The sequence below is a fragment of the Thunnus albacares genome, chromosome 14 (assembly GCF_914725855.1).
Source record: "Thunnus albacares chromosome 14, fThuAlb1.1, whole genome shotgun sequence".
NCBI lineage: Eukaryota > Metazoa > Chordata > Actinopteri > Scombriformes > Scombridae > Thunnus > Thunnus albacares.
The window spans coordinates 23,367,738-23,391,757 of record NC_058119.1 but is presented as its reverse complement, the minus strand read 5'-3'; the positions used below and the strand labels follow the sequence as shown (position 1 = coordinate 23,391,757).

At 39.8% G+C, this 24,020-nt stretch overlaps 3 protein-coding genes across 4 annotated transcripts; 1 reads left to right on the top strand and 2 right to left on the bottom strand.

Moving 5' to 3' along the window:
• Window positions 1–420: 420 nt before the first annotated feature.
• Window positions 421–3,610, bottom strand: c1d (C1D nuclear receptor corepressor). The gene is made up of 5 exons (XM_044373868.1): window positions 3,522–3,610; window positions 3,065–3,206; window positions 1,775–1,841; window positions 1,337–1,392; window positions 421–1,252 (listed from the first exon to the last, which is right to left on the bottom strand). Exons 2-5 carry the CDS (start codon window positions 3,200–3,202, stop codon window positions 1,049–1,051), a joined length of 465 nt encoding a protein of 154 aa, XP_044229803.1. The 5' UTR covers window positions 3,203–3,206; window positions 3,522–3,610; the 3' UTR covers window positions 421–1,048.
• A 113-nt stretch (window positions 3,611–3,723) lies between these two features.
• LOC122997603 lies at window positions 3,724–20,216 on the top strand. 2 transcript variants are annotated; one of them, XM_044373864.1, is made up of 21 exons: window positions 3,724–4,238; window positions 4,351–4,558; window positions 4,919–5,085; window positions 5,416–5,546; window positions 5,854–6,020; window positions 7,030–7,115; window positions 7,458–7,538; window positions 8,007–8,121; window positions 10,316–10,491; window positions 10,860–11,081; window positions 11,718–11,920; window positions 12,335–12,457; window positions 12,900–13,037; window positions 13,231–13,480; window positions 13,683–13,884; window positions 14,141–14,384; window positions 14,854–14,981; window positions 15,403–15,557; window positions 16,396–16,618; window positions 17,444–17,599; window positions 19,506–20,216. In XM_044373864.1, exons 1-20 carry the CDS (start codon window positions 4,080–4,082, stop codon window positions 17,581–17,583), a joined length of 3,318 nt encoding a protein of 1,105 aa, XP_044229799.1. In that variant the 5' UTR covers window positions 3,724–4,079; the 3' UTR covers window positions 17,584–17,599; window positions 19,506–20,216. The 2 variants fall into 2 exon arrangements, with proteins under 2 accessions (XP_044229799.1, XP_044229798.1); XM_044373863.1 differs by lacking the exon at window positions 19,506–20,216 and having other exon boundaries at window positions 17,444–17,789.
• Window positions 17,221–24,020, bottom strand: dnaaf10 (dynein axonemal assembly factor 10). The gene is made up of 8 exons (XM_044373865.1): window positions 23,710–24,020; window positions 21,667–21,767; window positions 21,257–21,387; window positions 21,062–21,163; window positions 20,281–20,396; window positions 19,548–19,682; window positions 18,347–18,444; window positions 17,221–18,199 (listed from the first exon to the last, which is right to left on the bottom strand). Exons 1-8 carry the CDS (start codon window positions 23,893–23,895, stop codon window positions 17,992–17,994), a joined length of 1,077 nt encoding a protein of 358 aa, XP_044229800.1. The 5' UTR covers window positions 23,896–24,020; the 3' UTR covers window positions 17,221–17,991.

The window sequence follows — 24,020 nt, the reverse complement described above, 5'->3', positions numbered from 1 at the left end:
CCATCAGTGACCAATTTACCCAGTAGCTTCTATTGCAAATGTTGCTATTTAATGCTGCTTGCTTGTAGTAATCACACCCTCTTAGGGTCAATCAAGCACAAAAGTCATTTTCAACTCTTTGGACTGCACTGGTTGCTGGGTTGGCGGTCATGTAAACAAAAACTAGGTTAGTAACAATTAGTAGCACCTGCTCCTGGGATGTGATATGCCAGTCAAACTGTTGGACAATAGATCTGTTCGGGTTTCCCAGTAAGCACTTGAGGACCCTGAAACTGAAGCACCTAAATGGAATTCAACCATCATTAATTTTATTTACACTTGCTTTTCCAAGTGTGACAGGTCAAAATGACAATTTTACATATTAATTAAACCACCAATTTGTTTTGGGCATAATATAACAGGAAATAAATAACTCAAACATGATTGGCAAGTATTTTTATGCAGAAATCAATCCTAAAAGTAACATTAACAAAAACAAATACTGTCTTTGAAACACGGCATTCCTGTAAAACATGCACTGCAAAAAATATCTTATGATTCATAGAATCACTTTCAAAATCAAGAGAAATTAACATTTCTCAATTATCTAAAAGGAATCATAAAATCTTAAATGACATATTTCAGGACTTGATTGGACCAAATTAATTTGTTTCTCTCATTTCTAAATAAAACAGTATTTTTTATAGTTAAAGTAACATTACAAAAATATTATAGAGTTGTGTTTGTTATATTTTGGACCAACTGCCGAATTCAGTGTCCAGGAAAATGTACAGCAAACGTAGTATGCTGTGTCATAGATGGCTTTCAGTCTTGTGTTTCTAGTACATCCGGCAACATTTGCTGACTGCTGCAGGGCAACGGTGACCAAGGATCTGACTGCAGGCTATGATCCTGACTTAACACAGTGTTTGTTTTGTTGTCTTGTATGATACCCCGTCACACAGCCTTAGAAGTTGCCTTGTGAGCAAACATATTAACTCCAATGTTTGTTGCCCCCAAAAGTGGTACAAATTACTACCGGACCAAACTGTGCAGCGTGTCTTTTACTTCAGCTCTGCTTTGAACGCTTTGATGGAGGGGTGTCAGATGAGTCTGCTGCTTTCTTGGATGCTGATTTTTTTCTAGACTCTTTTTCTTCTGGTTCATAGAGGGCATTCCTGACAAAACGTGCTGCAGCCCCCTTATCCAGACGGGCAGCTTTCTTCTTGTCTGTGATCTCCTTCACTCTGTTCATGTATGTCCTTATTCGCTCCTGAAGAACACAGAATGGTTGCAGAGGCATTAGACAATAAACATAAATAGAGAGACAGAATGATAACACAGAAGACATACATACCAATTCCTGTTTGATTCCATGTTCTCTGGGATTTACTCCTTGTGTAACCAAGTACACTGTAAACAATGACAAAAGTTAGATACTATATGTGTCAAAAAGAATATTAATACTGTGCTCAAAAAAGGGGAACAAATTCCTTTAAAAAGTCAAGGCACACTGTTTCGTCAAGGTACAAACATTAAAAAAGCCTTTACTACAGTTGCTACATGATAAAAACAAGACCTGCTGGCAATCCTGGGGACCGGCTCAAAAGCTTTGTATTTGGCTTTTTGGTTTAATGCCATAGGGGAGATGCATGTTTAACACATCTGCTGTGTGGAGACCACTTCAGATATCTTGCCAACATCATTAAATCTCAGTGTTGTTTGGAGTATACTGCCAACTTTATATTTATGTTCCTCTAAAGCACAGGATATAGAAACAATCCAAAAAACTTACTCCAGAATAATGAATTGAGGGTGTAGGCGGACATCAGGTCCAGCTTGGCTTGATCCAAAGGATCCAACTGTCAATAAAGCAGATTTATGTTACCTTAGCATCATTAGTATAATTTTTTTTTTTACAAAACACAAAAATAGTAGACACTAAGCTGACCTTCTTAACAGACTCTGGGGTTAATGCGATGAAATTATTGTGTTTTTGCAAGTTTGAGCAAAACAGCTCCCATACCCCAGTGTACTTTGCATACTGGGTGAAATGAATGTTCTCACATGGTTTATAGTGATGCATTGTAGTTCACTTGTATTTTTCTCTGTGGGTCCGCTCCATTTCAGTGTGCCAGTAACGGCGAGGGCTAGGAGAACTGTTTAAATGGAGTGTAATCTTTCAGCTAGCGGCAGCAACCACATAATTGTCAGCTGACAAGTCAAACAATAATGTCGGCCTACAGGGTAAAAGCCATGGTGGCTTTCCAAGCTGACAAAGAATAGCCAGCATGAACAGTAATGTTCACAATATGATTTTATGTAAGCCTGAATGACATTCATCAGTTCTCTGTCTTATCAATCTCCCTTGACTTGTTTGTGTTTGTATGGGCCATGTAGTCGTGGTAACGACTAAACACCGCACTCGCCGCTGAAATTTGGCGGCGGATCTGTCATATCTGCCGGCTACAATAACTATCAAATGGTGTGCATGGCGTGGTAATGGTGCAGACCCACTGTGGAAAGACACTGAAAATGCAAGGGGAAAATGCACCAAGTTTACCAACTCATCACTGATTCGGACCACAGCAAATAAACTATAGGTTTGAAAATGCCCTTACATACAGTTTTTTAAGATATCAAAATGTATTGTTAGATTATATTTTGTTCATAATATTGTACTGTTAGTTATGGCATGTTAAACGTAGTCTGTTTCAAATCAGGGACTTGTGGCCTGTCAATCTGTCTCCTACAAACCTCACCCAGAAACAGCAGGATCCCCCACATATCACACAGGACCCCCTCAGACTGCTTTGTTGAAAATCCGTTTGTCTGCCAACATACCAGACAATCTGCCTGAAAGTGATTCAATCTGTTTTTTTCTGTCAGGTCACTAAACGAGGATTATTTTGGTTCGCTTGGATTTTGCTGTGTGCTAAAAGAAACCGACTGATAATCAAAATAGATGGCATCGATTAATCGACTACACTTTGCAGTTCTGTTCCAATCTGTTTAATGCGTGTGTGTCTGTGTCAGCTTGTTTTCCTGCCTAATTCCCACTGTGTAAAAACATTCTTCAGCCTACTTTTTGCAGCAGGTCATTTCTGGGCATCGACATCAACTTCTCCAGCATAGTTTTGACAGAAGAGACTGACGAGTCGAAGCCTGTGAGCTGTTCGTCTATCTCGTGTGGGTAGTCCTCGGTTCTGCTGTCCGCTGCCATTTTCCTGTAAAGCAATTAATAAAGTCATATACTTATAGTGTGTAGCTGTGTTGTAGCATGGCTGCGTGTATTTATTTCATTATCTCGACTACAGACGATAACAACAAGCTCTCATTCAAAGCATGTCGGGCCAGTTAACGTTAGCAATGTGAGCTAGGTAGCTAGTAGCTGACGCATGTTGCGAACAGGCGAACATTTACATGAATGGAAATAAAGAAATTTTCAAAGTTGTTTCTGAAGCAATAGTTTACTGATTTAATTGTAATACAGGGTTCATTTCACGCTTAAATGTGACAATATTAAGATGTTTCTGGTTTACCTTTCTTGCAAGCTGCACGCTGTAGCCGACAGGAAGTGACGTTAAATAACAACACAGCTCGTCTTCTTCTGCACTCTACTGCCGTCTGCCGTTTGGAGGACTTTACCCTAATTAGCGTTGGCGGTTAATAGCATTTTTAGTTACTTAAAACGAACTTTATGTGTTCTTTTTGTAGAATAATAACAGCGGTATTTGCGTAAATATTTTTTTGGTACATTGTTCAGCGACCACAACTGGCCACAAGAGTTTTCTTTCTATGTGGACGTCTTTTTTTGACAGATAAGTTACCTGAATTTATGACGAAAACTGAAAAAAGCAAAAACAACACCATGTTCTTGGTGTATGATGGTGCTCTGTCCTCAGAGAAAATACGTTTAAGATATTTCAAAGTTAACTGCTGGTAACTTAATATATGAAGGGGGCTGAGGTGTTCACGTTGCTATGGTAACCCGGAGCGTCAGTGTGAACCTGGGATGTCAAGAGAACAGTTTGGGTGCATTTAGGACTTGGATCATCCACATTGTTGTCGCTAAACCAACCGTGAAAGAGGCTTGAGACATGGACAACTGTGATTTGGAGAAGCTTTCCGTCTCCTGTGGGAATCTACAGCCAGCTTTCACCCCAGAAGTCACAGATTACAAAATGACAGTGGAGAGCAATGTCAACAAAGTGATTCTGGACCTGATTACTAGTGATTGTGGGGCTTCATACAGTGTTGTGAGTTCTGTCCTGCAAATGAATGTAACAAAATAAATGCTTATGTTTTTATTTCGCCTTCACAGAAAAGTTAACCTCATCCGCACCGTGTGTGTTTTTTTTTATGTTTCAGCTCATTGGTGACGGCTCCAGCACCATTAAACTGAATGATGGGTTGAACAGGGTAGAGATTGAGGTGGTAGCTGAAGATGGTACTATAAAGAAATACTGTGTGGAAATCACCAAGCTCTCTGCAAAGATTGCAGAGCTCAGTCATCTGGCTTTGGAAGGAGATTTCCCTCTTCATCCTGCATTTTGTCCTAAAATCTATGAATACGGTAGTGAGTACAAACTTAATAAACTACTGTATTATCTGTGATGCAGGAGTTGAATTGAAGTCTTGCTGTGCTATTATTTCATATTTTAATGGATGCAAAAAGTAAATACACTGACATGTTAAAAAAAATATTGATGTTTATGCAACACTACAATATCTGAAAATGTTAAAAATGTAAAAACATTTGTAATTATGTCCCTTGGTGGTATTTTGTCTTCCAAATTTACAGAAACAAACAAACAAAAAAACAAAACAATTTCCAAATACCAGCAGGTTACATTTAAATATAAGATACAAATATTTTTTTTATTGATGTTTCTGATTTCTGTTGCCCTCACTGAAAACTTTTTTTTTCCCCCCACAGGTGTTATCACCTTTCATTGTAATGCTGTGACCCTGATTCCTAAGGTGCCAGACAAAAACATTAAAGTTACAGTGAATGGGGCAGACAGCTCACAACCAGTCCCACTGAATTTTGGAGACACTGTGGTGGAGATCACAGTTTGTTCAGCAGATGGCAGTAATTCACAGGTAGGATGAGGCATCAGTGCTGATGTGATGGCTTTTATGTGTGTTCGATTAGCACAGTCAATTGTTAAAATAACACTTAAAAACACATAAATCTTCACAGCTTTGCGGGTCACCTCATCTTTACCTCATACCTACCTGGTAACCCACAGTAATCTTACATTTTAAAGCCTTGCACACACTCTTAGTTGACCCATGTTACTATATAAATCAGCTTCAAGAAGAGAGGTTTTTGTTGGTGATTTTAGGTTTGGTAAGGATGGGCTCTACTGCCACACTAGTGCTTTTTTTTTCCAGTGGTAACTAAAACCGACACTCCTCTAACTCTGTCAGGTGTACACAGTGTTGGTGACTCGAGAGCTTATTCCCATGGCTGTGACCTTCACTGATGGGAAACAGCAGCTGGACTATGAATGTCCAGTATCCCTGAGTGCTTTTTATAGGCCTGTATCTATCAACCACAGGTGAGACTTGAACAGGAAGACACTGTATGTGAAAAAAAGCTAATAGTGTTAAGAGTCAGAACCTTTATCATATTCATTTTAATTGCAGTTGATGCAGTTGTGACTTAAAAAAAAGACAACAAACAATAACAAATCAGTATCACATGCACAATCTCTGAGTTTGGATATTGACGGCTATATTGTTTTACTTTGGTTAATTGGATTTACCATTTACCATTTAGGACAGCACAGTTTAAAGGATCTAAGACTATGCACGCACTGCTTTCTAGTACTACATCTGGCTCAGACTTTTCTTGTTGATTTGCAGTGACCCAAAGCACATCTTCTCGAGGCCTTATATCGAGATGCTGGCACGAAGATCGAAAGTCGACCCTCTTAGCGATTGTCCTCTGGGAGACGCCTGGAAGGTCACTGAAGTGGACCTTGACAGGAAGATGTCTGCTGCTCTGATCAAGTGCTTCTTTAATTACCGAGGTGCAGCTTGGGGTCTTAGCTCCTCAAAAAGATTTGTCTGCAGCAGAATCGTTGTGTTGTGGAGACAAAGCTCCTATTTGTTGAGTTAAAGGTCAATGGATAAAGTAATAGAACCACAATTATTTCAGCAAAAAAACATTTGATATGAAGAGGAGGAAGTTAATAGCTCGCTAACCTCCCACGGCCACAAATGTAAAACGTAATCAAAGAATACAAAAGGTCTTGCCATTACAGAGTTCCTTCATTGCCATTTATGCTCAGATAGTTAACCTGCACTCTGATTCTTTGGCTCCACCATTAAGTCTGTGAAGATTCTCAGTCATCCAGGTCATTGTATATCCAGAAGGGTTGAGTCAAGAGCAACTGGACTTATTGCAACAAGCTAAACCTTCTGGATGCTCCAACATTAAGATTTTTCTTGATCAGCTGAATTATTTCTGCCTCCAGAGAGGCTTGTATAACTACAACTTCACGCTGCTAGGTACACTCTCCCTTACCTCTCAAAAGTCCTGATTTCACTATCATGTAACATGATGTTACTGTAGACATCTATTATGTTGCGGTAACTAGGGGGATATTATTACTTAACTAAGACCTCATTTATCAGCTGTCTTGAGTTGAAGGCTTGATTTGGCATCAGGCCCTTTTATCCAGCAGGCTTCCTCCTGCTTAGTCAGATGAGTAATTTATTTTTAGACAACCAAGAGAACAACCATAAAAGTGGCACCAGAACAACATGGAATAGACTTCTTTCCTAAAGTAGAAGTTTAATACAATTGTTGGAGCTCAATTTGCACAATTACCTGTATTTGTAGGAAAAGCAGTTCTGCAGAGTTGTTAATTAAACTGACAGCTCAATTTACTCTGTAAAAAACACACAATCACCTGATTAAACCTGTCATGAATGTGTTATTTAACTGGACTTTACTTTGATCAAGAGTGGAGGACAACACTAGTATCCACCTGTAGTGAGTGATTTATTGTGTGTTTGATCTTTTTTTAAACAAAGGATGTGACAGTGTGATGAAACTGTCTGAGCTGGGGTCACACTCTCTGGACTGTCCACAGAAGCCCACAGGGGACCTGGATGCAAAGGTCAGTATGAAAGATTTAACAGTGCTCTGCGTTGCCAGAATCACTGCCACTGACCTTGCTCATTCTTTATTTACAAGTCAGCAATCCCTTCACAGTGACTAAGTGCTGGTTTAACTTCCACGGTAAAAATATCTCGTGTTTGTGAGCATGGATGAGGTGCAGAGGTGTGATGGCGTTTCTGCATTTGATTAATTGCTATTATACCCTCAATCTTTGTGTTAATAAACTCACCATAGATTATTTTACTGATTTAATCAGTCAAATTCTCTTTACTTCTTCATCCACATGTGTGAAATATTAAAAAAAACATTTTCAGTATAACCAGGGTACCATTTCTTTCAGGATGTCACAGAGACGACTTGGTATAAGAAACACTTTGCATCATCCAATTGTTTGGAAATAGAGACTAAACACATTTTGGAGGTAATGGTCTTTACTGTCACTTTGTATTTTCAGTGTACAGTCAGTTCAGTTTCTCTGACTTGTGTTTCTTTCTTTGTGTTTCCTATTTCAAGTAATGATCCATTCAGTAAACTAGAGATCTGATTCAGGGGTCAGAATTGCCTAAATCTGATCATTATGAACGAACAGGACTTTTTGTCAGTGATTCTGATGCTGTAATACAATCACAGCTTTCATACTTTCACATATACAGTAGATCACACATGATAAGGAGGCAAAATAATCTTGTGGTAAAAGTGAGTGCTCCTTAATAATATGAGATAATGAGATAATATTTAGTTAGTAAAAGATTATGTCTGTGATGAATTTGAGTGACGTAATAGAGACTATATGGACATCAACTCTACCCGTACTGTACAACACTGCTCCTGCTGGTTTAAGCATTACGGTTTCGCCTCTGTTACTTCACTGCTGAATGATCCACTACAGGTGCGTAACTGGGAGAAAAGACTACAGATGACAGCAGGAGAAGACGATGTGGATAAGCTGTGTTCTTTGGCCCAGGATCACCTGAAACTCTACCGGCAATGCTTGCCAAAACCAGGCATGTATTACTTTGCATCCAATAGTGTAGGATCAGGAATTAAATGGATGTCAAGTACTCTATCAACATCTGTTGGCAACCAATGCCAACTACAACACTGATAAAGCCTATTTCCCTCCTAAAGTCTCTGATACACCCTCCTGACTGCAATAACCTTTTCACCCTCTGTATTTTTACACTTTTATTATTCACAGTGCAGAATACTATAATAATAAGAATGCTTTATTTTCTTTTTGTCCTGGGAAGAATACTTTTCAGGGCAATCCAAAAAAGGGGTGCCGGCCAATTAGAATTCATCAAAAGGTTTATCAGTTCTCTGCAGATATTATTCTCATTAACATATCTGTAATAAAACCTTTCTTTTCTCTTCCCTTTACTTATAAAATGCTGCAGAGTCAATCTAAATTACCACTCACTTTAAAAGACAGTTTCTGGAGTGTATTTTGTATTCCACAGGTAGTAAAATAACACACCTGTTTGATTATTTAAAGACATCCTTGGCCAGCGAACAGGGCAGTAATTTTCTTTGCCCCGCCTTGGCACAGCAGCTCAGTTTCAGCCATTAAAAAATACATGAAAATGGGCGAGTTAGCGGTTGCCTTTGGAGCTTCTTCTTCTATCCGATGTGCCAGGCACTCAAGTTACTGCTTGTCTTTTCTCAGCTACTTATGCCTTACTAATTGTTTGATGACTTTGAGAAGTGACATTCGAGACTGATCCCAGAGGCCTGAATGAAAGTCACTGGAGCCGAACCAAGAAGTAACACGGGAGAGAGAGAGAGAGAGAGTTGGTATGAGATAGGGAGGGATGGACAGTTAATCTTCACCCCTTGAAAAATAAACAAGCTTTTTCCTCTTGTACCGGATCAAGCTGCATAGAGGATTATGAATGAAAAGTGTTGTTCTATCTGACCTGCTGCAAAACACAAAGATCATTTTGGATCATTTTTGTAGGTATTATCAAAGCAAGGGAACTTGGCCTCAATAAAAATGCTGCTTGTTCTGCATTTAATTTTTAATATTTAAAGAGACTTTACACTGCATATAATAAATTAATATTAGTTAGGTCCACAGAAAACCTTTATTAACTGAAAGTTTTTTTAAATCTGGTTTATAGTAGTTAAAGAAATACAAAAAATGCAGCAGCTGCAGAATGGGTTTGCTTCATAGGTTTTGTAATATTCTCTGGAATATAAAAGCTGTGACATCAGTGCAGTCTGACAGAAAAAGGGAACTCTTGCCAAGGCAAGTCACACTCTGAATATTTCATTCAAAGGACACATGCAATCATTCATAAGTGCAAAGAGAGATGGAGGCCAAATGGGAGCTCCTCTTATTCCTTATTATGCAGTGTACTGTGAATAGGAGAGAACAGGGACGTGTTTGTGTTTGGATAAAACAGAAGCAGTGTCTCAAACTGTAGTGCAAGGGTTTGATTTCAGAGTGAAGTGAAGTTGAAACATTTTCATGAGAAAGTAACACAAGAAAGCAGCCAAATGCTGTTTGTAAAAGTGTCTGTTTGTCTTTTCTGACAGTCACCACAGTCTGACATGAATGTAAAAGTAACTATTATCAGTTATTATTAAAATTATGAACCATGTTAAAACTAAAATGTTTTAGAGGATAGTATCACCTTATGTTTTGAAATACTTTCTACTAAAAACTAAAACTCTACTAAAACGAACTAAAATAACTAACTAATTTTGGGTGACAGTAAATTTGTGTTTTTAAAGGTTTAAAAGTACAGAACTACACACACTAGATAGATGTATGTTTAACACATAAAACATGCATGAGCACAGCCAAGTAGGAAACCCTGAGCAGCGCACTCATCAAAATGACCTATGCTCAGACTTCTTTGATATTATTTGAGCCGAGTCTGGTGTGTACTCAGGAAGCAGACATGAGGTGGAAGTTTTCCTTATCTACAGCATCTGTCATTTTGTTGGCTAATTCATCTCTGTCATGGTTATTATGATGATGTTATGATATCCTGATATAGACCTATCATGACTGTCATGGGTTAAATTTCCTGTAGTACGAGTCAGCAGAATAAAGTCACTGTGAAAGGTTGTTTTTTCAATTCTATATTGATGCAAATTCTCTTACAAATATATGCAAATATTTCTGGGCTTGTTGTCTGATGTGTGCATACTGTATACCACAGGCTTCATTTTTTTACATCTCCACAACAGGGGACATGTTGCAGTATGAGGACAAGCAGTCTCCTCTTCATAGCCTGGAACAAGCTGCTGTCCACTATGCATCAGCTATCAGACTCAACTCCAGAGATGCCAGACTCCACTTCCTCCTGGGGCTCGTTCTAGAGGAGCAGCACTACGCTACAGAGATGTACGGCCTCCAGAAGAAGGTAGTGTCAGAAAATGTTATGTGGGAAGACAAGCTCTTACAGTACTCCGATAAAACATGCATGACTAAATAGCTTCTCTAAACCTTTTTATCAAAAATCCTTTATCACTGACACTGTTTAACATAATCATACCTATTGCTCCGTACAAAATGTCCCCGTAAATTTACCTTCAAGGATCCTGACTGAAACACTTGTAATGCACCATGCTCAAAGGCTTTCCCACCCATATCATTCCAGTTGCTTGAATTGAAACCACTGTCATGTGAAGGTCTAAACATTTATGAAAACCTGACAAAGAAAAAAAAAAATTAAAATAGTGCTTCTTGAAAGCGTCCCACCCTCTCCTCTTTTCACTCCATCATCTCCAGGTTGACAAGGACAGAGATGAATTAAGCGATGCTAAATCAACAGCGCGTCAGGATGACATCCTGGCTGTGTGTAAACTCCACGGTTTCCTCGGCACTCCCACCACAGAGAACCAGCTTCAGGCCTTGGATAAAGAGTATCAGCAGCTGAGAGAGCAGGGCCAGTCCAGCAAAGCAGATTATGTTCAAACACTCTACATTTGGCTCTCCAAGAAAACTGGCAAGGTAACTGTGTCATACTATAGGTTGCTATAATGTTTCTTGACAATGAAGTTTACTTTACTTGCTCTAATTAGGAGCACCAGTGAAATACCTAAAACATAAAGAGAGAGTTGTGTTTGCTGTTTTGACCAGGAAACTCACAGCTTGTTGACATTACATTTTTCAATTACTTGCACTGCCGTTCACTTGTGGCTTGATAGCAATCGTTTCTAACTTGATGCATGACAAATGACTATTGATTGGATGTACAGTCATTCCATTCCAACCTGCTTATCCCATTCAGAGTTATGTCACAGTTTACAAAGCCCTCACAACGGCTTTGCAAAGTTTAAAAAGACAGTAATAATGATCCATCATCACTGACTACATCCCTCGCCTCAGAGTCACTTTATATCGTTTTCCAGCTCAAGTAGATTTGTAGAAAACAGAATATTGTGACATTTTCCATTGCTAGATGTAGCACAGCATCCTTTTTAATAAGGAAATGCGTCAAACTGCCACCGTTTATGGATGCTTAAGTTTTATGTAGCTTGTGGAGACTGCCATGGCTGCTCAGACTGGCGCCGTCGACAGCACCCAGTAAGTAATTGGTCATCAATAAATGACATATTGAATGAACTTCCTTCTCCCTTATTGCAGGACAGCAGTGCAGCTGTGCGGGATGAGGAGAACTGCGTCCACCGGGCCCTGATGAAATACCTGGACGCCTGGTCTCTGAGTCCAGACAGCTGGGAGTATAACCTCCATGTAGGAAGGCTGCTGCTGCTGCAGGGAAGGAGCAGGGAAGCCCTTCAGCATCTCCAGAGCGGCCTAGCATTACGCCCCCTACATCCGACACTCAGGTCAGGTCATAGAACTATTGCTGGTAGCAGTAGCAGAAATTATATTGTGTCAATAGCTGTATTAGCAGTAATAACAATCCTAATTAATTAAATTTTATCCACACAGCCAGGAGGTTTTTACCTGAGGATCTCATATTGTGTACTGGCTCATAGATAGAAAAAACACCTGAAATATCACCTGAAGAGAGCAGTATAATTAGGATCCAAGTCATGCTGCACCTGCCAAGTATCAATAATAATATCATGATCATAGAGGGAATGGAAAATTAAAAATCAACCAGGGTTGGAATGGGTTGGGTTGTCAAACATGCAGAAATGTGGCCTAGCAGTTCAACAGGGTCCAGATTTACAAGTACACCTACAGAGTCAGAGCTGGTCTTCAACATTTCTTCTGTGTTGCCTTCACTGTCTCAGGTTCTTCACAGGCCTGGCTCTTCTGCAGCAGGAGCAAAAAGTCTCCGAGGACACAGAGAAGGAGGCTGCTCTGTTCTTACAACAGGGACTGGAGCACTTTATCAGCCAGCGGTGCAACAGGAGGTGTGTTTGTGTGTGTGTGGTGGAGGTGGAGGTGGAGGTGGAGGTGGATGCATCTAGAGAGAGAGGGAGACATGGGCATGACAGTATCAGTAATGTACCAGGATGTTCTGTTTAAGAACACAGGATGCAGGATATGAATGGTGTTTTTTTTTTTATTGAAGAACTTTCAAAGTCTGGATTTGGGGCCAGAAAATCCAAATTCGGGCAACACAAGACAATCTGAATCTAAAGGGGAGAAGGACAGGGTGAAGATTTAGAGATCTGATTATTCACTAGTTTAAAAAAATAGCTGGTTACATTTTGGGACAGAGTGGTTACTTTGATTTAAAATCAATGAGTTCTGATCCTTGCTTTGCGTTTGTCTGTTTTGTGTGTATGTCACTTCATCACAGTCATCATGGCTGATGTATGTGAATGTGTTGCCATTCTTTGTCTTGTACAGCTGGGTGGAGCAGGATCCATCAGACCCTCTATCCAGCTTCAGCACACAGTTCCTGCGAGGCCTCCTCACTCTGGGCCAGCTGCAGCAGAGGAACACGCTGGCAGGGAAGGCCATGAGTGCTGAACAAATCTATCACACGTACGTTACAAACCAGAAGTTTTGTTTTAGTAAGAATTTATCAGTGGATCTCAGCTCCAATAAGCTGTCTCACTCATTTCCAGTGTGAAATTGTGATTCAATTACAGTCTTTAAATTCACATCAAGTTTAATAAGTGTTGAAGCACCGTATAAAAACCCAGTGTCTGCTCGTCTCTGTGCTGAAATGCTTCAGTGTAGCCGTGCTGACTGCCCAGAGTGTGAGTCGGTGTGTGTGTCGTGGTGAGGTGAGCGGGCAGCTGGAGTGGGTGCTGCTGGATGCTCACTTTGCCCTGCTGCAGAGGCTGATCCAGCAGAGTGAGTGCCAGGCCAAGACTGGCATTGAGAAGCAGTCTCTGGTGGCAAAGAGATGCCAGGCCCTCACAGCTCTTATACGCCTCACCTCTATCGCCCCCTGTCAGGAGCTGCTGGACATGCAGGAGAAGGTAATAGTGTGTCTGTTGTGCAAGTTGACAATTCCACAGATGTCTGCCAGTTAATTGTGTTGCTGTACATTGAGGCACCATAGCTAGAATATACTGTTTTTTATCTGTTATGGCCATAAGTGTTTGTTGTTCTCTGCCTCTATGATGCAACAGAGAAATCAAACTTGTATCTTTCGCCCGTCTCCCCTGCTGCTGTCTATAGGTATGCCAGCTTGCGGTAGTGATCACGCCTCGGAACAGTCACGCCTTGTGTCTCCTAGGTTTGGCACAGCTGGCTCAATATGATAACAATCCAAATTCGGACAGGTCAAAGGTCGCCATAGCTGATGCCTGCCTCAGCTTCCAGGCCAGCATTGAGTTAGAAAACAGAAGTCAGAGCGGAGAGCCTCCTGAACAGTTAAGCAGTGAGTATATGTGCTATACTGTCATTCACATTAAGGTCTTTGGTATCACTCCCAGCAAACAAATCTCATATTTTTGTAAAAAAGGTTAAAAAAAAACGACAAAAAAACTATATTCATGTAGTTTCATGAAAAAATTGGATGTACATGACATGTCAACTCGAGCAATTCTGTTCAACAAACACTGCATTAAACAAATGCAGTGAAAATGAACCCCAAACACTAACACGTTAGCACATTAACCCTCCTGTTTGTTCAGAACAAAATTGGTGGCAGGCTCGGCTGGAGGCTGAAAACAAGATAGCCGCCAAGCAGTCCATCACCCCACGAGCGGGAATGAAGGGGCCTTCTGACACCAGTGCGGCTAAGAGAGGAGCTAAGCAAGGTCAGGGAGGGCCTGGTCAAGGGCGGGCGGCAGTAGCTGTATCCAAAGCTCCTGCTTCGCTGGCCCCCGTTAGGGGAGGGAAAGCTGCCCGGCCTCCAGCCAAAACCCCAGCAGCCAGGTGAGTCATGTTGGCAGCCTGATTCAGGCGTTTGGCAGACCCGTTCTGTGGTTGTCTGTTTTTACCTTTTTATTTATTCATGGAGGATTTCCTGTGGAGGCATACTTTTTTCAGTTCTATCCTTCTTCATATTCATGCCAAGAACAAACACAATCTTTGACTGTTCATCGATCTGAGTTGCTTCACTGGAGGAGGTTTTCTAGTTTACTTGTAGAAGTTGTATGAAAAGAGAATTATTCGAATGAAGGGAACATTTACAGGTCTTGAAAACTTGAGGATTATAATGAAAAATATAAAAAAAAAAAAAAAAAAAACCCAAACTATACCACGCAGCTGCTCATTTAATAGTTCTGTTATGCATGAATAAGGACATTAACATTGACATAAATGTGATGTGTATGAATTATTTTTTGTATGAGCACAAATTAACATATATATAAATTTATATATATTATATATTCTCTTACAGGGGTAGAGCTGGAGCAGCAGCAAAGCCAGACAGATCAGCCAAACCTTCCAACAACAGTACTAAACCCCAGCTCCCTTCCAGCAAGTCTAAACAGGACTGTTGTTCCAATACTGTTGAGACAACAGAGGGTAAGACATGACAGAAGCATGGTTTACTGTAATGCAAGAGAATGACAAATACTGTATAGCTGAAATGTCTAAGAATCTTCCCCAAAATCTTAGTTTTTCATGAAACAAAGTTAAGTTTCAGGATTTAGGTGACACAAATCATATGTTTGAACTGCAGATTATGCTGTTTTGTTGTTGTGTGACTGTGTTTTATAAAATCAAAGTTCACCAATACACAATTTTTGCAAGACCATGTATACTACACATAAATTATGCAAAGCATAAAAAAATATCTCACCTTAAACAACAGTTGTCTCATTGTGAAACCTCACGTATGACACGACATGAAATAACAACAGGAAGAGACATCTCTTGATGTCTGTCTCTTCTTTTCTGAAAGGAAATAATTATACTGTATGTGTGTATTTACTCTGTGTGTCAGAGCCTGCTGCGGCAGACAGAGTCAGTGCGTCCAGTCCAGTGAACCGCAGGTCTCACATCTCACGGCTGGGTCTGGCCCGCGCCCTCTCACGCTCTGTAGAGGCTCAGGACCAGGCAAAGCAGCTCTACCAGGAGGTCATCTCCATGGCACCAGGGGTCAGATGTTGTCTGTTATATTTAGATTTCAGCCATTTCCTCACTGCTTTTACAATACAGTTTACAATGACTCTAAAATAAGAAAACACTTCTCTGTCACTGAACTGGGTGACTGCAGTCATGGTGATTCAGTTCAGTGAATGGATCACATTCTGTTGCTGGTTTATATGCTGAACCAAACATGAGATATCAAAGCAAAAAAGAAGTATATATAATATTGTATTCACTGTATTATTATAAAATGTGTCTAATGGATGAATTGTTATGCCCCTCACCAAAGTTACCCCATGAAGTTTTTCACCACTAGTGGCGCTATGTAGCTGTGCATGAGGTTGCACAAGCACACACGGTCAAGCATGCACTGTATGTGAGCTATTTTACTGACTGACTGTTGGCAACTGAATTGCACAAGGAAACAAGCATGGATTTAAACGATGCACTATTTAAAATATTCAAAAATTATGAGGAAGAAAATGCATTCAACATCTTTGTCAGGCTTCAAGGATACACACAAATCATTTTGGAGGGAAACATTGAAACCACAGGGCACCTTTAAGCCGACAGAGGTGCTAGTATAGTTACACTTTCAAAGAGAATCAAAAAGGAAATCCCTAACAGATAATTAAGTATCAATGAGTCCTAGATTTGGTCCACTGATCGCAAAAGCACGTTTATCCCTGCAAAAATCTAAGCATTTTACAGCTCAAACGCCTTTCTTAGGAGAAAATAACTTGCATATATCGCAGGTAGAGATGTTCTTTATAGACATTACAAGCATTTGGCAGGTGTCCAGTGTTCATTTCTCTCCTTGTGGTTGATGAATAAACTGACTGTCTAGGTCCATGATGCATACATCGAGCTTGTGCAGCTGCTGGAGCCGTCGGACCCTCAGGCTGCAGTGGAGGTGTACTGCAGTTTCCCTCTGAAGCCTGTGGCTGAACAAAGCTTCGACGACGCCTTCATCACAGGAGAGATCGTCCGCATGCTGATGATGCTGGAGCTGTATGACCACCCGCAGCTGGGCCCCAACCTCGTAGCATATGGCAAAGTCATGGGCCTAAGTGATTACTATTGCTATTATTTGAAATAGAAGTGGTAACAGCAGTGGAAGCACTAGTGAGCAGTAACACTGCTGTTATTAATGTGAGCTGAATTCAAATTTGCATGCAACTTTTCAAATTGATTCTGACTTTAATAAAGGAAATAATTATTTATCAAATATACAATAATAATAATTTGGGACTGATTGTTTAAAATGAACTGTTTTAGGTAAAACACTGCAGTATTATTAAATAGTGCAGTATTTATAAATAGTGTTTAAAACAGTGGCAGTCATTTGCACCATGCTACGGTATGTTGCAAACTCCACCCCTCGTGAATGCCGGGCATGTTTAAACAAACAAAACATGTACTGTGTATTTGCAAATACTGGTTTACCACAGTTTTCTTAGCAAGTAGTTACCATGACTATATTTAACCAAAATGTGTTGTTTACAAAGTCTTGCATTGAAATCATGCAGCCAGGCCCATGTGACATGCCATGACACGCTATTTATAGAGATGTATCACATTCAACTGGTGCGACGGCCGGATAGATGGCATGACATAGAGTACATACATGCAGCATGATGTCAGACAAATCATTCACTGTGCACAGAGCAAATCAGATTAGGAGCATTTAATTATCTCAAGATGTTTAATATATTATTAGTACATTAAGTATCATATGAGGTTTTTCATGACAAACTTTAATACAGATCATTAAACAGAGTTCAAACAACATGACAAATATTTTGGATGAGGTTTTGAAATGAATTTCTTCATATGTGAAAGCGTTTGACTGCAGTCATTTTTTTTAATTTGCTAACCTGTGGTTGTGTTTGTAGGTTGCATTGAGAAATATATCGACATCTTGGATGGAAAGTCCATGACTAAGCTGCTGAAGAGCGTTTACGCGAGGATCCATGACAGACAAGAAGACGATGAGGATCTACAGGACTTCTTCAAGTTCAAATGCTGGATATGATCATTCTGGTAACTCGGTACTGAATAGCTGTATTAATCTTTTTGAATCCTTGAGTGAGTCACAGTTTAACATGTTTGGTTTCTCTGTACCAAAAATACTTCTCTGTCTTTTCTTTTCTTCTTCTGTCCTCTGCTGGTAAGACAGTTCCTATGCTTACACACACGGTTCTTTGCTTGACTTTACTTGTTATAAAAAACTTGAGACAATGATGTCGTTTTTTTCTACAAAAGACACATTTAATCTGTAAACACAAAGTTCACAAAAAAAAACATCATATCAAAAGTCAGTTTTCACAACAGGGAGAACTGGAGAACAACAATGTTTGCCAATAGTGCAACAAAAGAGCATCCTACAAAAATGGAAATAGATGAAGATCCTGACCATCAGTCTTTGGTGTGGTGCACTTTTTCACACCGTGTTGAGTTTAGTGACGATGAGCACACGCACAGACTGATCAAAGCCTGAACACACACACAGGCCCTGCTTGTCGGGGCTCCAGTCCAGACTGGCGATTGGCTGAGTGGACAGAGTGACGTTCTGTAAGAGGTTGACAGAGCCGGCTACGCCCACGTTCACATCATCCGAGTCCTTCTTGCTTCTCTGAGCGGGATACTCGCTGGTAATGACATCACAAAAAATATTTTACAGATTAGTTTTTTAGTAAAGCAGGAAAATTGTCTTCTTATAAAACAACCATCATGATGATTACTTATGTATCTTGAAATGGGATTGACATTGTTGTGAGTAAAGATGGATGACTTACTATTTCCATAGATGTATATTGCCTGCTCCCCCTGCAGTCATAAAGATGTCTCTGTTTTGAGGTAAATGTCTCACCTGCCAGATGGTTGATTTATGAGCCTAAAATAAAGAAAATGGATCATTAAATTCATTTCTCTCACCTTTCAAGATGTAAACTCATCTAAAAAAACCTGTCAACTACTTAAATCTGATTAGGGTCAATAATGTGCACATGCTGTTGTGTAATTTTAGTCAAGATTGTTGTCCCTCACACAGTTTTGACTCTTCCTTTGGTACTGACTTAAACTCTTAAATGATGTCATTGATGGAGCAGTTTTTGTCACTAGTGTGATCTCTGCTACAAACCCCCACCTTCCCCGGTGCTCCACTTTCCTTGCGTCAACTGGCCAAACTGCACTGAATCACAAATTATGTATCACCTTTACATATGCAGAACACCCCCAGAAAAATAGTTGCAGCATTATTAATGACATCATCGAGTCTGGTTTCAAGAAAACAATGTGTTGCAACACCTAAATATGCTGCTGACACGGAAAAGACAAAAAAACCTGAATATATCCTACTTGAATAAATTTTAAAAAGAACATAGAAAATGATGCCTTCAGAAATGTTTATCCAAAGTTGTTAATTTATTGGCTCCTGTTTGGCAAACTTACTATGATATTCTTGCATTTTTAAACCACTTAAATAAAAAGGATCCAAAGTCAAACTTCATCCAGATGGAAATACCTGTTTGTAGAGCTACACAGATATCTTATTTATAACTGAAATATCTGATGGAACCTCATGATTCATGGTTGGAGACTTTGATGTGCCAACTGTTGATCGCTCAGAAGAACTGGACAAATATTTAGAAAGCTGAGGCGTCTGATCTCTCAGACCTAGCAAACACTTGGCAAGCTGGGCTGTACACTAATGCCGGTTTAAGTGTGTTTTTCTAGTATTTTCCCACAAAAAGCCACACTTCTCTCTCCTCGCTGGACCAGTGTCAATTTTGGCCGGTGACACAAAGCCACAGAGAATGTTAGACAAACACAACCCCAAACACTTCCAGCTGTGAAAATGGTCAAAACGACATGTGCCCCCATTTCCCTTTGTACCCTACAAATGTAATAATAATAATAATGATAATAACCTTTTGACATTTTTCCCATACATAGGAGCCAAACATCCGTCTGGCTCGCCCCACCCGAGTCAATTACCTTTTCGGAAACAGAGGCGAAGCCCTTGGTGGGGTGCTGGGTCCTCATGTCAAAGACTTGGAATTTTCCCTCCAGTGAGGTGGCTACCAGTTTGTTCATGTTGATGTCTTTCCTGTCGAACTCCACACAGCATACCTGGCCGTGATGCAAGAGAAAATAACGGTCTCTTTCTGGACATTTATCACAGGGCATGGCTCCACCACAAACTATTCTCCATACCCAAAAAAATATGTTGAAATGGACATAATGACCACTGACGGGAGGTGTTGAAACAACTGTGTAATAAAATGAGTGCAGTGCTTTGTATATGACGTGTGAAGAGAACATGCCTTCACCTCAGACTTCCCTTATGATTGTATGTACAGTCTTATTCATGCTGGGAAGTAATTTTAAGTTCTGTCTCCACATCTGTCCCTGTTTTTGTCTACATTATGATTCAAGCGCAGGCTGCGGTGCAAAAGAAATAATGTATGTTTGGATAGTTTATCCTAATAAAAACATTAAGTCTAAATATTACAACTCTTAGTTTATAGAGCTGAGTTGGTTGAATCATAAAGTCAGTTTGACTTCCCGTTTTCTTCAGAAGTGATTGTAGTTTTCTTGCTGTGGTGCCACACTGGCTACATGACTAAATAAATCAAGAGGAAAATCTCTCCCTGAAATATTTAACATCATACCCCGTCTTTTCAGATGTTTTTATGTTTCACCATTTTAATACGTGTGTGCACCTCACCCCATTTTTAATGTTGGTCTCCCACCGTAGAGACATATTCCGCAGGTCAAAGAGTTTGATATCTCCGTTGTCGTAGCCAGCACACACACAGCGGTCTTGATCGTTGAAGGCATTACCTATAATGAGAAGGTCTGATTTTATTCATGATGGTAAAGGCACAATTTCAAAGCTGTTTTGGAATTTTGAAGTGATGAAAACACCTGGTAAATAAGTATTACAATATAATTTACAACACAGTTTTAAGGCAAGATTTTCTTTGGTGCACATAGATTGTTGCATTCAGGACTTTGACATTTTGCTATTTTCCTGACCTTGAAACGTGCCTGTTCGTATAGCATTATGAAGTCTAGGGCACATAGCAATGCATAAGAGTGGGAGGATGATTGTTTTTCCATTGCACGACCTACATGCACTTTACCCAACTTCTGTGCATAGAGAACATGGATAAACCTCTGCTGATACATTACAAAATGAAAAAGGCAAACATATACCTCCTGATTGTCCACTTTGTGCTGGTTGCTGTTACTGTGTTGGTAAAACATGCCCTCAGTACCACTTGTCAATTATGTGATAACAATTTGAATCGTCAGATAATTACACAAGGAAACTCTGGGGCACGATCCTTTGTAAAGTAGAGATGATAGATATGATGGGTATGATCTTTTCACAGTATTGATATTACCTTTAAATGATATGGAAATCAGGTGTCAAAAACTGCAAAGGGCACATTTTTACTGTATAAAGCCATGGTTATGTAGAAGATTTGGATGTAGGTACGCACCAAATGCAACAGTCCAGCAGTCCCTCTTGGTTTCTCCTTCCATAGGCTCCATGTTGGCTACAGGTGAATCCTTCTGTCGAGGATCCCACACCTTCACTGTCCCTGTAACACCCGAAGCAAAACATATTAGCTAACTTAATTCTGTAGCTAATTTTCTTTATGTTGTTGCTTTAAAAGCATTCTTATTGCTATTACCGTCTCTGCTTCCAGTGACTATCTCAGGTGCACCGTCGCCAATCCCCAGGCCTCCAACACCATCGATACTATTCACTATCTCTTTGTGGGCCTTTACAGTGTACACTGGCACTTCAGGCATCTCCAGATTCCTGTAGACAATAGAAATGTCTGCATTGAATGAACTAGTAGACTACAAGACAGGCTCAGTGTGAATTCACTTTGAATTCAGTCAGTCAGTGATTCATCTTAAAAGAAATTGCATGACTCTTCCATTAAGAGGTCAATACTAATTATCCGATTCTTTGGTTTTAACACAGTTTTGAATTAAGTCTCTACAATTAGCACATGAAGTGGTTTGTGTTTAAATGAAAATCTTCTTTTCTGGCAAGGTACAGACATTATGACATCACTGGGTGTGGATAAAATACCATATGTTGAGATTTCCATCAAAATCCCCAGTTGCTATGTGTCTTTGTTGCAGAGAGGTGGCTCCGAATGTCCCACACTTTATGGGTTTAGGCTTCTCTACCTGAAACATAAGAGGCAAGGTTCAGCTCAGAGAATTGCACAAGCAGTACAACCGTAGTATGAATGTGCTCTCTGGTTGGAATCAGCAAATACATAAGGATCAGCATGAGTGAAATGAAAAGTTTGTGACTAATTGGAATTACTTAGGCATAATCAAAAATCTACCCATGAACTAAATATTTAGAGTTAAGATTCATGAGTCCTAGCAGACGTTTTATGTTTCTTTTCCCAGGTTCCTAAGCTGATTCACAACCCATTAATCCTGCTTCCTCAAATCTTCTCTGCACTCTTGATGTGAACATTTTCCTTCAGCTGTGCCTTTATATCTTCTTGAAGTCCAGATACAGACCAGTAACCGTGCCAGTCTCAGTTGCCAGTAAGCTATAAAGATCACAGACACTTTAAGTTTTCTGACATTTGTTTTTCTCAGACACTTACCAGTGTCGTATTGCATTGCCTGTTCTGTGTCATAGGCTGACATTTGCGTCCTGTAGTGGTAGTTAAAGGTCACACAGCCTGTTATACACAAGGCCTGTGACTGTACTTTTAAACGCATGTGTGTGTGTGTGTGTGTGTGTGTGTGTGTTTTAAGTGTGTGTTAAGTCAGTCAGGCACCCAAATTAACATTGAAATAGGTTATTCTTGCCCTAATCATTCCTCCTCCTCATACTGGCTATTAGAAGATCTGTTTATAATGGGCTTACAATCTAAGTGATGGAGGCTAAAATCCACAAGCCTCCTTCCGTGCAGAAATGTATTTAAAGTTTATCTGAAGGTTATATGAAGTCTTTTTAGTACCAAACTTTGTTACTATACTTCCAGTGCAGGTCAACAGGGAAACACTGTCTGAGGAAACACAAAGAGGGAATTTGATGCTAAAAAGACTAAATGTGAAAAATATCCACTTGATATGACTAACTCAGACTGCTGAAGCCTCATATAAGCTTCAGATAGACTGTCTCACAACTTTACATACACAAATAATATTGGTATGAAAGAATGAGTAACAAAGTTAACAAGTAACTTTGCTAGATACGATATAACAGTAGACCAGTTATATTTTCCCATACAGTTCATGGCCTTAAGTCTTTGGGTCCATTGGTCTGTGGGTGGGGCCTGAGCCAGTTTATTGTAATCATTTTACGGGCTAGTAACACAACAGCTCTAAGCATACATAATTTGTTTTTCCTCAATCCCCTTGGAGACACATCTCCTATTTCCTTTTTTAACTTCTTCCAGTAAACTTGTAATTTAGGACAATCCCAAAAAATGTGGGAAAGGTCTCCTACTAAACCACATCCTCTCCAACAGAGAGGATTAAATTTAAAATTTATTGTCACAGTGTATATATACATATATATATATATGTGTGTGTGTGTGTGTGTGTGTGTGTGTGTGTATGTGTGTATGTATACATGGATGTTCCTGTTTATAAGCACATTTTTTGCTGTTTTATTTTGTTTTTATGTAAAGCACTTTGAACTGCTTTTGTATGAGATGGTACAGGACAAATAAAATTTGAATTGAATTGAATTGAATTTTCTTTTTGTACAAACTGACTGTATTGACACACTGTCACTTTCATTGAAAGCAGATTTGAAGGGGATCTTTTAATAGCCAGTATGAACAGGAGGGAAGCGAGGAAGACCTCTTTCAGTGTTCATATAGGCACCAGACTGTTGTTTTAAGACAGACTGGACATGAACTCATCCTTCAAGGACGTATTAAATGACAGCAAAGGCAGGTCAAAAAAGTCAAACTTTAACTTGCCGAGGACATTTAGTACTCTCGTGTTGCCTGTTGCTATGGAGACAAGCAACTTGCAGGACTTTTCTAGAAACTTCGTGTTAGCTAGCTAACCCTAAACGGTTTGAACAATGTATTTCTGAGGAAAAAAAGGTACAAGAGCAAACAGAAGTAACATGTTGTGTCGTATTATCTACCTCCTTGATAAGCTGAGCCTCTCCGCGCTGAACTTCGTATATTTGCATCACCCCGGTTCCCCTCGGAAAGTTCCCGAGGCAGACAAACTTCGCGCTGCAGGGAATCCATTTACTGTCAAACACTGTGTAGTTCAAACTTTTCTGAATATGCGCAATTATCTGAGGTTTCGACAGTGGCGATGACATCTTTGCAGAGTGCGAAATAGCCCCTTAAAAGGGTTGAAATGCTCTTGAAAAGTGGCAAGAAATATAATGTTCAATGCAGCTTGCTGCCAAAACAAATGACGTCGGGACCCTCTTGCAGCTGCCTA

Coding starts and splice junctions, on each gene's coding strand:
- LOC122997603 (XM_044373864.1), top strand. CDS start 4,080: ATGGACAACTGTGATTTGGAGAAGCTTTCCGTCTCCTGTGGGAATCTA. Junction 7,539..8,006: donor AGACTAAACACATTTTGGAG/GTAATGGTCTTT, acceptor GATCCACTACAG/GTGCGTAACTGGGAGAAAAG. Junction 16,619..17,443: donor TGGCAAAGTCATGGGCCTAA/GTGATTACTATT, acceptor TTGTGTTTGTAG/GTTGCATTGAGAAATATATC.
- c1d (XM_044373868.1), bottom strand. CDS start 3,202: ATGGCAGCGGACAGCAGAACCGAGGACTACCCACACGAGATAGACGAA. Junction 1,842..3,064: donor GAAATGACCTGCTGCAAAAA/GTAGGCTGAAGA, acceptor CTTTATTGACAG/TTGGATCCTTTGGATCAAGC. Junction 1,393..1,774: donor CCTCAATTCATTATTCTGGA/GTAAGTTTTTTG, acceptor CATTGTTTACAG/TGTACTTGGTTACACAAGGA.
- dnaaf10 (XM_044373865.1), bottom strand. CDS start 23,895: ATGTCATCGCCACTGTCGAAACCTCAGATAATTGCGCATATTCAGAAA. Junction 21,768..23,709: donor AGGCTCAGCTTATCAAGGAG/GTAGATAATACG, acceptor CTTATGTTTCAG/GTAGAGAAGCCTAAACCCAT. Junction 21,164..21,256: donor AGTCACTGGAAGCAGAGACG/GTAATAGCAATA, acceptor CGGGTGTTACAG/GGACAGTGAAGGTGTGGGAT.